At 41.5% G+C, this 13,548-nt stretch overlaps 1 protein-coding gene across 2 annotated transcripts in view; it reads left to right on the forward strand.

Moving 5' to 3' along the window:
* Nucleotides 1–13,548, forward strand: part of RASGEF1B (RasGEF domain family member 1B) — a 627,560-nt gene that overhangs the window by 118,440 nt on the left and 495,572 nt on the right. For both annotated transcript variants that reach the window (XM_077476167.1, XM_077476168.1), the window contains exon 2: nt 7,559–7,606. In XM_077476167.1, the coding sequence (XP_077332293.1) occupies nt 7,559–7,606 (48 nt within the window). The remainder of the gene's footprint in view (nt 1–7,558; nt 7,607–13,548) is intronic.

The following is a 13,548-nucleotide window of genomic DNA, read 5'->3' on the forward strand; positions in this document are numbered from 1 at the left end:
GGCTATATGTTGGCTGGCATATAGATTACATTGCTCCACAATGTCGGTTAGGAGATCATTGGTAAAAAATAAATGAAAATAATAAAGTGGGGTTACATTTTCCGTCTGTATCTGAGGGCCTGGCTGGGATGTAAAAAGGGGAATTACAGGTTCTACTGATGTATCGGGCAGCCATGTTGGATACAGTAGAACATCTGGAAGGCTAGTACGGGCACTGCCTCGTTGATGGGATGCTCCGTTGCTAGCATCTGGCCTATCTTCAAGGAAGGTTGCAGAACTGCTGGTGGATGCCTGCCTATCCCGGAGTGCTGCGCTGCTGGTGGATGCCTGCATATAATCCTGGAGTGCTGCGCTGCTGGTGGATGTCTGCGCCTGCTCATTTCTCCCGTTTCTCCTTGTTAGGATTCTATCTTCCACAGTTTTCATCTCAGAGCCACTGCTTTCCACTGGCTCATAATCGCTATGCGAGTCTGACGGAGAGAGTTCCCCGCTACTCTCGTCCGACATACTCTGGAGTATCTGGAAAGCCTCCTCTGCACTGTACGACCTTTTAGTCATGTTGATGGCAGATGTCAGATGGCGGGCAGCAGATATCAGATGGCAGGCGTCAGATGGCAGGCGGGAGATGTCAGATGCCGGGCGGGAGATGGTGGGCGTCAGATGTGCCTGATGGCGGGCGTCAGATCTGCCTGATGGCGGACGGCAGATGTGCCAGATGTTGGCTGGAGGCAAATGTGTCTGATGGCAGGTGTCAGATGTGCCTTATGATGGTGGGCAGATGTGCCTTATGATGGCGGGCAGACGTGCCTGATGGTGGCGGGCAGATGCGCCTGGTGATGGCGGTCAGATGTGCCTGGTGATGGCGGTCAGATGCGGCTGGTGATGGCGGCAGATGTGCCTGGTGATGGCGGTCAGATGCGCCTGGTGATGGCGGTCAGATGCGCCTGGTGATGGTGGGCGGCTGATGTGTCAGATGGCGGGCTGATGTGCCCGCTGTTGGTGGACAGATGTGCCCGCTGTTCTGTATGACGGGTGTTTTTGGGACACTGTTTTTGGACACTGTGTTTTTGGGGACACTGTGTTTTTGGGGACACTGTGTGTTTTGGGGGACACTAGCTGGGTGATCAGTGGGTAAACAAACAGCTATAAACTCACTGATCTTCCCGGCTGAAGTACAGATCTCTCTTCCTCTCCTCACTGACAGGCTCTGTGTGAGGAGAGGAAGAGATGAGAGCAGTTACAACCGCTCTCTATTTACATTACATGACGACTGTGATTGGACACAGTCGTTATGTGATCAGGAGGGTCAATCACATGGCCCTCCTGTTGTATACTGCTCTGCAGTCTCCGGGGGTCACAGGCAGATGATAAAGTATAATTGTGTCCTTTATCATCTATCAATAGTTATAGTATATGAGCACCCTAACTTTGTACCAAAGGTGGCAATATATACGATTCAAGCATGGTGGCTTGTTATGCCGTGTACACGCGATCGAATTGTCCGGCAGAATTGGTCCGGCAAAGAATCCGGCAAACAATCCGGCGATTTCTAACGCGATGACGTACAGCACATACGATGGGACTAGAAAAAGGAAGTTCAATAGCCAGTAGCCAATAGCTTCCTTCTTGTACTTGCTTCAGAGCATGCGTCATTCTTAGTCCGCCGGACTAGCACACTGAGGAACGGATTGTCCGCTGAAAGCCAAGTCCGGTGGACAAATTCTGAGTCAAAACTACTTTCTAAGTCTGCTGGACTTTTACGATGAAAAAGTCCGCTGGAGCCCACACACGATCTAATTGTCCGGCGTACTGGGGTCCGGCGGACTAAGTCCGTTGGACAATTCGATCCTGTGTACGCGGCATTAGATCACTTTAGACCTTGGCTGCTGATAATCTCTGTATATGAGGCACATGGATATAATGGTTTTAGGTCCATTTTATTTTTTTTATTAAGTGTTTATGAATTTATAATAAAGTTATATTTCATATATCATATATTGCCTGCTTGGCATGGACACTGTCTAATAATGTCTATCTAGTACAAAAATTGAAAAAGTAGGGTACTAATGCGCTATCTAGAAAGTGCTTGACAATTAATAAACTAAAAATATATAAGAAATGTGAAAAAATTGTGAAAAATAGTATTCTCGTATAAAGTGCTTATCTAGTACGAAGTCCTTGAGGGAGCCAGAGAAGGAATCTCAGTGGTGATGGCTTGGGAAAGGGGTTCTCAGCACAATCATTTATAAAAAATAAATTAAGCTTTTCTATTTTCTATTACACATGATTCTCTGTATAAAGCCCACCTTAAATAAGAACGTTATTAACATAGTCACTATTGAGCAGCAAGCACATGTTTTACATTTTAATATAAAGAGTGTAGTGCTCAGGAATATGTCATACACAGCCCAGTATATATAAAATAGAATGCAGAGGTCGAGAGTATGAACTACACAGCATGTTGTATATAGTTCAGGGCAGATGAGCACATAAAGCACATTATGCAGGCGTCAGCAGAGAATAATGCACAGAGTGCAGGGACCAGTAATTCATAACACATAGAGTACAGGGATTAGGCGTGCGTAATACACCGCACAGAGCACAGGAATTAGGAGTGCGTAATACACCGCACAGAGCACAGGGATCAGAAGTGCATTATGCACTGAGCACAAGCGTCATTAGTGCATAATGCACAGCGCACAGGGGTCAGAAGAGTGTGACATGCAGAGTGCAGGAGTCATGCATGTGTAATGCACAGAGTGCAGGGGTCAACAGTGTGTAATACACTAAGTGCAGAGGTCAAGAGTGTGTGTCACACTAAATGCAGGGGTGAAGAATGTGTAATACACAGAGTACAGAGCTCAGGAGTAGAAAACCTACAGAGAGCAGGGGTCAGAAGTACAAAATGCACAGAGCACAGGAGTCAGGAGAGTGCGACATACAGAATGCAAGGGTCAGGGGTCTGTAACACACAGTGCAGGGGTCAGCAGACCATAATTCACAAAAAAATACTTTTCTCCCCAAGATAAAATTTCTCTCCCAGTTCAGACTCCAACACCCCCCTCCCGAAAGATCTTCACCCATAATGGATCTCCCCCTAGCACAGCTCTCCCCCCACTATTAAACCCAGGTATTTCAGAGTGAGGGGTAGTGCTCCCTCACCTTTGGTCAGCCGGGGCTGAGCTAAGGAAAGTCTCCTTCTCTTTGAAATGCTGCTGCCTACCTGAGGTGTGACAGGTGGCAGGAGCAGTGGCTGCAGTGCTTCAGGTGAGCGATAACTGTCAGCACTAGCTGTGGACACTTTTGGGGTGTTAGGACCCCCTTATTACCCCCTCCACCATCTAAACCTCTAAGTTGTATTACCTGCAATTACCTGTGCATGGTTTGCAGCTGTGGAGTCAGGGCACCTCTGTATGTATTGTTTTTTTTTTTAATTCTACTCGGCCATACTTGAGTTGCCCAGGAGGGCAACTGAAGGTTCCTGTTTGCATAGTTGGCCTGGGCAGTTTCTTATTTACCCAAACATACATCAGTTACCAGACTCAACCTACTGGAATAGATCACGAGTGATAGGCTAGACCAATTAATATGAATAACTCTAAATATTTATTATCTTAGTTCAGTCCTTTAACAAGACATCAACAGAAGCTGGCATTACCCACTTAACCACTTGTATACCCCTTTAAGCCAGAGCAATTTCTAAATTTTTACAATGGGCCTATTCTTTTTGAAATAATTTGGTCATTAATACCTATGATACCAAATAAACACATATGTGTTTTTTTTTTTTCGTTTTTTTTGTAATAAGCAAGTCTTTCTTTTTGCAATATTGTCCTGCAAATAGATTTTATTGTCTGTGCAATCTGAAGAAAAAATTAGGAAAAAAAACTGATGTGTGAGTTTTATTGCGCTATTTGACGCTTTTATAATGACACAAAAATTAAGTTTCTATTACAAAATGTGGTAATGTTACTTTCCAATTTAAAGGTGTTTTTTATCCTATGTATTCTAACGCAATAAATTTGAACTAATGTAAAAAAAATGTACACTTGAATTTTAATAAAAATAGGAAGTAAATCAGTAAAAGTAACAGCAGAGAGGAGAAGGAGATGAAGGAGATAATTAGGGCTTATTAGGGTTGAAAAAAGTATTAAAAGGTATTAAAAAACACTTCATTAACAAATAATATTGTGGTGTTGAGGTTGCTTTAACCACTGCTATTTCCAGATCAAACGACACTACTTTGATCTACACATACTGTATATTAACAAATCTCCATACATTTTAACAGTAATACTGTTGCAAGATACAGTATATTGTCAAAAATATTGGGACACCTGCCTTTACACGCACATGAACTTTATTGGCATCCCAGTTTCAGTCTGTAGGGTTCATTATTTAGTTGGTCCACCCTTTGCAGCTATAACCGCTTCAACTCTTCTGGGAAGGCTGTCCACAAGGTTTAGAAGTGTGTCTATGGGAATGTTTGACCATTCTTCCAGAAGCACATTTGTGAGGTCAGGCACTGATGTTGGACGAGAAGGTCTAGCTCACAGTCTCCGCTCTAATTCATCCCAAAGGTTTTGTATCTGGTTGCAGCTAGGACTCTGTGCAGGCCAGTCATGTTCTTCCACCCCAAACCCACTCATATATGTCTTTATAAGCCTTGCTTGTGCACTGGTGCACAGTCATGTTGGTAGAGGAAGGGGCCATTCCAAAACTGTTCCCACAAAGTTAGGAGCATGAAATTGTCCAAAATGTCTTAGTATGCTGAAGCCTTAAGAGTTCCCCGTTACTGGAACCAAGAGGCCAAGCAAAACTCTTGAAAAAAACACCACACCATAATCCCCCCTCCACCAAATAATTTGGACCAGTGCACAAGAAATTTTCACCATGTATGGTCTGCCTAAGTCTGGTTCCTCTCCCCTCTCTGCTATCTGCATGGGTCACTTTCTAATAAATTAAGCTGACAACTTAGCCTCCTGGGAGATCATCCAGCCCCCTCCAGCACACAACATATATACCCCCAGGTCTATGTTTCACACTCAGCTCTGTGCTCTGGCTCTGCAGTGTGTGTTACGTCGGATCCCCATTCTGTGCTTTCTGTTGCTAGGAAAAATCCTTTCATCTGTGTGTTGTAGAAGGCTGTACAGAACAGAAGCCTTTGGATAAACAGGTACAACTTGTATAGGAGAATGTGTTTCATCTTTGTTTATCATCTAAGGCTAGTCACTTCACTGGGTATACAGTATGTAAAGGTTTACAACTAATTTAAAACTAACAAGCTACAAGGACAAAATAGAGCATTTTTTATTTTTGCTTGTCATGCATTGCAACATTCTTTTCCAGTGCACATGTGTGGTGTTCTTCAACTGTCTGATTTCATTTGAAAACGGGCCAGTAGCCAATAGCTTTCATCTCATAATTTATTCTGAGCATGCGTGGCACTTTGTCCATCGGAATTGTCTACACACAATTGGAATTTAAACGATCGGATTTTGTGTGTTGGAAATTCCGACAGAAAAAGTCAGATGGAGCCCACACGATTGGATTTTCCGACAACATGATCTGATCGCACATTTTCCATCGGAAAGTCCGACCGTGTGTATGGGGCATAACATACAGCTTTAGCCATTTGAGTGTGGTTTTCAAATCTCATTGGACTCCAATGAAAATGACTGTTAGTTGAATAAAAAAAGGTCTTTATCTGTGCAAGAGCTTGTGAATTGAGACTAAATTGATTAAGTTGTAATGAAAGAGATTTGCCATAATGAGAGTCAAATAATGATTGTTACGCCCTGTACACACACAATCGGACTGTCCGACAATAAAACTCTGGATTTTTCTTTGAAGGATGTTGGCTCCAACTTGTCTTGCATACACACGGCCACACATATGTTGGCCAACAATTACGAACATAGTGACGTACAACAGTGGTCATCAACCCTGTCCTCAGGGCCCACCAACAGTCTAGGTTTTATGTATTACCTTGAGGAAATGCAGACTAGAATACTGCAATCACTGAACACAAATGATATCATCTGTGATGTATTTCAGTTATCTTGTAAACCTGGCCTGTTAGTGGGCCCTGAGGACAGGGTTGATGACTACTGACGTACAAGACATACATGATATCTCCATTACGAATGCTAGTTTTACAAGACCGACCGCCTCATACTTTATTGCGAGCCAACATTTGTAGGCGAAATGTCCGACAACAAATGTTCGATGGAGCATCACAAGCTCACATCCAACATTTGTTGATGGATAATCCGATCATGTGTACGTGGCATAAGTCTACCCAATAAAATTAAAGTAGCAATAAGTTCAGAGGTCCTCTTAAGTAAAGTAAAATTAGAAGGTAAAAAAAAAATCTTTTATGGTTAAGCCTTTAAGATTAAATGCTTAGATGCTTACATAACCCCAAGCATCATACCTTTTTTTAATTATGCCATATGAAAAAAAAAAAAAATTGACACCTATGTAATATGGTTTGATACATAATGTCCCCTTTATATCCAGTATCTCCAGTGCTACGTTTGCCCGCTGTTGCTAAACCATTCATACCACTCAGAGGGAAATAACAAGAAGAAGGCCCATAATCTAATAAGGTTTTATCAAGATTTTTTAAATAAAGGTAAGAGATACAAAACATTATTATACTATGGGCCTCCTTCTTTTTCCCTCTGAGTGGTATGAATGGATCAGCAACATTTGGCAAACATAGCACAGGAGATACTGGATATAAAGGCGACATGTCTCACAAACACTTTTGACCATACTATCTATAGTTGGTCATATAAATCTGGTGAGTACAAATCCAAGTGGGGCACTACATGCACTTAGTCCGATCAAGCACTTAAGTATAATAATTATACAGAGCACCTGCACTAGCACAGTGAGCTTAAATAAATAATATAATTTGTCTAGTGTATGGAATGGTATTCATGACTGGTAGACCATTAACTAATATTTAAGTTGTGTTTGCATTGGTACACATCACAACTGCGGCTGTCATTATATCTTTTTTCAGAGTTCACGATTCACGTATATCCTGGGTGCTGACCCAACACATATTGTTTCTCTTAAAAAAACAAAAATAAAAAACAAAGGGTTCAGGAAAGGGGGATGGCTATAGGGCAGCTGGAGGAATGGGGCCCTTCTTTTCCAGTTGTAGGTTTCAAGTGTAAAGAAAAAAGTTGGAAAACTATCACTCTCAGTCTCTCGATCTTTAATCTTAGTGTATCTATGTGTAGCTCTCACCTCCAATCTTATTAATGTGATATTAAGCTCAGCCATTTACTGCGAATGGGACACACAACAGTTAGTCTAGGGGGGCTGAATGTATAAATCTAGCCATGGAAAAGTCATGTTATCAGGTGAAAATCTACCAGTGATTGGCTGCTCTTGGCCATATAAGGTGCCTGGTAATTGAATGAAATCCTTTTATGTTGTGAATATATTTTTGTTTATTGTTTAAAGACTGGATAATACTCTTTTGTGTGATGAGGTTTGACATTTTGGTTGAAGTTCTTCTATTTTTTTCTTTAAATCGCAGATAAAAAGTCAGTCCCGTATAAGCCTAAATCAGAGCACCAAGAGGAAGGTATGTGAAGCATTTTATGTAATAATATACTAGGAATACATTGTTTGCTATAGTATTAAATGCAATTCATAAGGCACAAACACTGATGTTCCATAAAATATTCTACTGAAAAGGTATTCCAGATCATCATTATGTGCATTTAAAGCCAAAACATTTTTTTGTTTGGGAGGTTGGAGAATGGTTGGAATCCCTATAGGTTTTTTTGTTTGTTATTGTTGTCTATGTCAAGTAATCAGTTTATTAAAAACGAATATTAAAATTTGTGCTTGGGATTCACATCAATCCACAAGAGGAGTCTAGTAACGGCGCTGGACAGGTGCACGCCATAGTAGCTCTAAGTCTCCAAAGCCCCCTAATTGAGGAGTAGAACAGTGCCTTCCATACCCCTGCCTGGCTTGAACCCCCATCCTGCACATCCATCTCAAATTCCCCCTTCTTGGCTTACCTCTCCTTTTGTCCCTGTGAATCTGCGTCTGCTGTGAATCTGGGAGGAGGCTCTCCTTCTCTGGCCCTGCTGGTTTGGTCTGCCCCTTTCTTGCGGGGACATCGGCTGCTGTGATCGCGGAGACCACAGGGGGTGGAGAGTGCCCAGAAGGAGTGTAGGGGACGTGGAGAAGTGCCCTCCCAACCCTCCCTTTTTGGGGTAGAGGGGTTAGATCGGGAGAAGCATAGGGGGCCATTGGCGTAAGAGGCAGCCGTGGATATCCAACGGATATCCGGAGCTGGTGCTCGGAGGTAGTTGGGGATGGCACTCGGAGAATAAAGACAAATATGGTTGCGCTCTATACCCAAGACCACATATACATGATAATAAGTGATCAAAATTATAAATAACTGAAATTAGTCCCCAAAAAATTAATCAGAAAAAAAAAGTTTTGTTGATGTAAATGACAGTTAGTCTGATATCCAGTCAACGAATAAGTGGCAGATAGTAAATATTTCCGGATAAATTCCAGAGGTGACTTTTCTTATCAAACCCACCACCATAAGGAGTGTGCTCTTACCAGCTGCACAGACAAGATTTGCCTGTGGATAACACCTAGCCAGGGCCTTTTCCTCAGTGAGGTTTCCAAATGTCGGTCCAATCACCACATCATTTGGGGATCTCCTGGTCCAGACTTAAACAGGTTAAATCCTCCGTTGGAAGCCTGCATGTAGCTCAATGGATGGTGGTGCAAGCGTAATTCCAAAAGAAAAAATAATAATGCAAGGCCATAGGTCAAACCCGTTGGGTTTATTTCTAAATAATATAGCACAAAATGCCATCAAGGCATGAACAGTAAAGGATAAAAAGTTGTGGCAGCGGGCTGGCTACAATACACTGCCAAACAGTACGTTGCTACTACCGACACGTTTCATCAGAGGTTTGACGTCATCATGAAATATTTCTTACTAAATGAGACACCAAAATTAACAAAGACAACCATACGGGAAAGCCCATAAAGTTTTAATTAGGGGGAAATTGATCTCTATTGGTGGCAAGAAAAAAAGGAGAGAGCAAATACTATGGGAAAAATGGTAAAAAAAATATATGAATTAGAACAAAGGCATAAAAAGCAAGTGGAAGTCAAAATCCATCAGGTTTTAATTATAAAAAGAGATCAACTAAAAGATTTGATGGAACAGGAAACAAGAAAGGTATTTAACAGAGTAGTAAACGAGAGCTACAAATAGGGAAATAAACCAGGGAAACACCTTGCAAAAATCTTAAGAAATAAGAAGATTTTCAATTATATAGAAAGGATAAAAAATGAGAGAGGAGAGATGGTATATAAAGCAACTGATATCTCAAAGGCCTTTCAAACATACTATAGTGCATTATATTTAATCAGAAACAAAGAGACACAAAAGGAAGAAGAAAAAATAAAAACACAAGAATATCTAATAGATGCCAAACTACCAAAAATTCCAGTAGACAGACTGAAGGAACTAGGTGAACCAATCACACAAGATGAAATCAGAAAGGCATTGAAAGAAACACTTATAGGGAAAAGCCCAGGACCCGACAGGTTTACGATACAATACTGTAAAAAATGTCAAAATCAATTAATACCAAAAATATGCAACTATATGAATAAAATAAGGGAAAATGAAGAATTAAGAAGAGAGTCATTACTAGCCCATATTACAATAATACCCAAATAATACCCAAAAGAGGGAAAGGATAAAACTATCTGTTTCAACTATAGGCCTATAGCGTTTTTGAACGCCGATACAAAGTTATACGCAAAAATTCTGGAATCGAGACTAAAAACGTTGAAGCCAGAATGGGTGAACGCAAACCAAACAGGGTTTATACCTGGTAGAGAGGGCAAGGATAATAGCATAAGAACAATGTTAATGCTGTGAAAGGGAAAAAACAGGGAACCCCCAGCGCTACTCCTGTCAATTGACGCGGAGAAAGCTTTTGACAGGGTAGACTGAGGATCCATGATAGACATGCTCCAACATCTAGCTTGAGACCTAAAATTCTGACTAGAAACGTATTTAAAATATGGGATTTAATTTATAGACAGGGAAAATTTAAATACAATTCACCATTAATTTCACTCAAAGGAACAATTTTTTTTACTCAAGGGAAGGAGACACTTTTCGGTAGCTGAATGGGAAATGTACAATTAACCACTTCAGGACCGCCGTATTGCCATTGTACGTCAGCACAATGGCACAGGCAGGCAGAATCACGTACATCTACGTGATTGCCTTCCAGCGGGTGGGGGGTCCCATCGGACCCCCTCCCGCTGGTTACGGCGGTCCGATTCGGTCCAGGAGCGCTCCGTGATGAGGGGATGGCCATTCGTTTTCGGCCACCCCCTCTGGATCGCTCCTGGCCAATGAGAAGCTTCCTCCCCTGTGTATTGTTTACACAGGAAGGAGGAAGTGATGTCATTCTCCTCGGGGCGGTCTTTTTGACCGGACTACGAGGAGAAGAGTAAAAGTAAGTCTGCACGAACACTACACTGACATGTAGGTACACACAGGCACACAAACCCCCCCCGATCCCCCCCCCGATCGCCCCCCGATCCCCCCCCCGCCCCCCCTCCCCCCCCAGTCACAGTGTCACTGATTGCATTGATCATTTCTTTACTGATCAATGCATTCAGTGTCAGTTGTGACAGTAAAAACTGTCAGGACAGTTAGTGTTAGGTCCAGGGTAGCCCCCTATCACCCCCCAATAAAGATTTAACCCCCTGATTGCCCCTAGAGTTAACCCTTTCACCCCCTTTTGCCAGTGTCACTAAGCGATCATTTTTCTGATCGCTGCATGTGTCGCTAGTGTCGCTAGGTAGCTAGTTATTTTTTTAGGTTCACCGCCAGGTTTTTATATCGCTAGGTACCCCGATATACTACCCAATAATGTTTTTAACCCCCTGATTGCCGCTAGTTAACCCTTTCACCCCCTTTTGCCAGTGTCACTAAGCGATCGTTTTTCTGATCGCTGCATTAGTGTCGCTACAGTCGCTAGGTAGCTAGTTATTTTTTTAGGTTCACCGCCAGGTTTTTATAGCGCTAGGTACCCCGATATACTACCCAATAATGTTTTTAACCCCCTGATTGCCGCTAGTTAACCCTTTCACCCCCTTTTGCCAGTGTCACTAAGCGATCATTTTTCTGATCGCTGCATGTGTCGCTAGGTAGCTAGTTATTTTTTTAGGTTCACCGCCAGGTTTTTATATCGCTAGGTACCCCGATATACTACCCAATAATGTTTTTAACCCCCTGATTGCCGCTAGTTAACCCTTTCACCCCCTTTTGCCAGTGTCACTAAGCGATCGTTTTTCTGATCGCTGCATTAGTGTCGCTACAGTCGCTAGGTAGCTAGTTATTTTTTTAGGTTCACCGCCAGGTTTTTATAGCGCTAGGTACCCCGATATACTACCCAATAATGGTTTTAACCCCCTGATTTCCGCTAGTTAACCCTTTCACCCCCTTTTGCCAGTGTCACTAAGCGATAATTTTTCTGAACGCTGCATCAGTGTCGCTAGTGTCGCTAGGTAGCTAGTTAACTAGGCTCCCAAAAAGTCCCCCACATGTGGTATCCCCGTACTCGGGAGAAGCAGCAGAATTTATTTTGGGGTGTAATTTGACTTCTGCCCATAGCATGTGTGAGCAATATATCATTTAGTGACAACTTTGTGCAAAAAAAAAAAAGTTTGTAATATTCCCGCAACTTTTGGCAAAATATAAAATATTCCATGGACTCAACATGCCTCTCAGTAAATAGCTTGGGGTGTCTACTTTCCAAAATGGGGTCATTTGGGGGGGTTTTGTGCTATTTTGGCATTTTATGGCCTTCGAAACTGTGATAGGTAGTGAGGAGTTAAATCAAAAATTTGCACCCTTAGAAATCCTGAAGGTGGTGATTGGTTTTCGGGGTGCCGTGCGCGACTAGACTCCCAAAAAGTCCCACACATGTGGTATCCCCGTACTCGGGAGAAGCAGCAGAATGTATTTTGGGGTGTCATTTCACATATAACCATGGCATGTGTGAGCAATATATCATTTAGTGACAACTTTTTGTAAAAAAAATTTTTTATTTTTTTTTTTGTCATTATTCAATCCCTTAGGACAAAAAAAATAAATATTCAATGGGCTCAACATACCCATCAGCAATTTCCTTGGGGTGTCTACTTTCCAAAATGGGGTCATTTGGGGGGGATTTGTACTGCCCTGCCATTTTAGCACCTCAAGAAATGAGATCGGCAGTCATAAATTAAAAGCTGTGTAAATTCCAGAAAATGTACTCTAGTTTGTAGACGCTATAACTTTTGCGCAAACCAAAAAATATACGCTTATTGACATTTTTTTTACTAAAGACATGTGGCTGAATAAATTTTGCCCTCAATGTATGACTAAAATTTAGTTTATTCGATTTTTCTTATAACAAAATAAAGAAAATATCTTTTTTTTTCAAAATTTTCGCTCTTTTTTCATTTATATCGCAAAAAAAAAAAATCGCAGAGGCAATCAAATACCATCAAAAGAAAGCTCTATTTGTGGGAAGAAAAGGACGCAAATTTCGTTTGGGTGCAATATTGCATGACCGCGCAATTACCAGTTAAAGCAGCGCAGTGCGAAATTGCAAAAAGACCTCTGGTCCTTAAGGTGTTTATTGGTCCGGAACTGAAGTGGTTAAAGGATATTACTGAACAAGGGAATATAAGAGCATTACAAGATTTAAAGTACATAAATTGGTGGAAGATTAGTGAGTGGGAATATTTGCAATTAAAACATTTGGTAAATACCAATTAGAGATGGAAATAACCTGAATCCACTAGAAAAACAAGTATACGAAATCCTGACAGATTTAGAAGGACATGGGCCGCTCCCTTATATAGGAAAATGGTACAACACGTAGAGAGAATGATAGGAGCAGTATATAACTATGCAAGGAACATAAACACAATAGGAATGAACTACAAGTTTTTGGTAAGATGGTACATAACGCCAGAGAAAATTCATAAATACCGACAGGTTAGATCCCCACAATGTTGGAGGGAATGTAAACAAATCGGTACAATGAAACACATCTGGTGGGATTGTTCAAAAATAAAAGATTACTGGCAGGAAATGTAAGATTATATAGGAGAGAAAACTGGTGAAAAGATATTAAACAATCCACAGACGTGTCTGTTTCACAATACAAAAGATACAAAAAAGCACTATAGGAAAACATTGACCCCATTTCTGTTAAACGCTGCAAAAGTGCTAATACCAAAGAAATGGTTATCTGTTGGAAAACCAGATATAAAGGAGTGGTTTGAAAGAGTAGATTACATCTGTAAAATTGAATATTTAAGCAGTAGAGACATAGGGCAGGTAGAAAGATATAACAGTATCCGGGGAAGACGGATAGATTTTAAGACTTTGGAGAAATGTATGGAAAGGATGATGGAGGAGGGCAGCAGGGCTTGAAATAGGAGGGACGGGCGATGGCAAAC

The sequence above is a fragment of the Lithobates pipiens genome, unplaced genomic scaffold (genome assembly GCF_037356315.1).
Source record: "Lithobates pipiens isolate NorthernLeopardFrog02 unplaced genomic scaffold, aLitPip1_a1.2 Scaffold_13, whole genome shotgun sequence".
In the NCBI taxonomy this organism is placed as follows: Eukaryota; Metazoa; Chordata; class Amphibia; order Anura; family Ranidae; genus Lithobates; species Lithobates pipiens.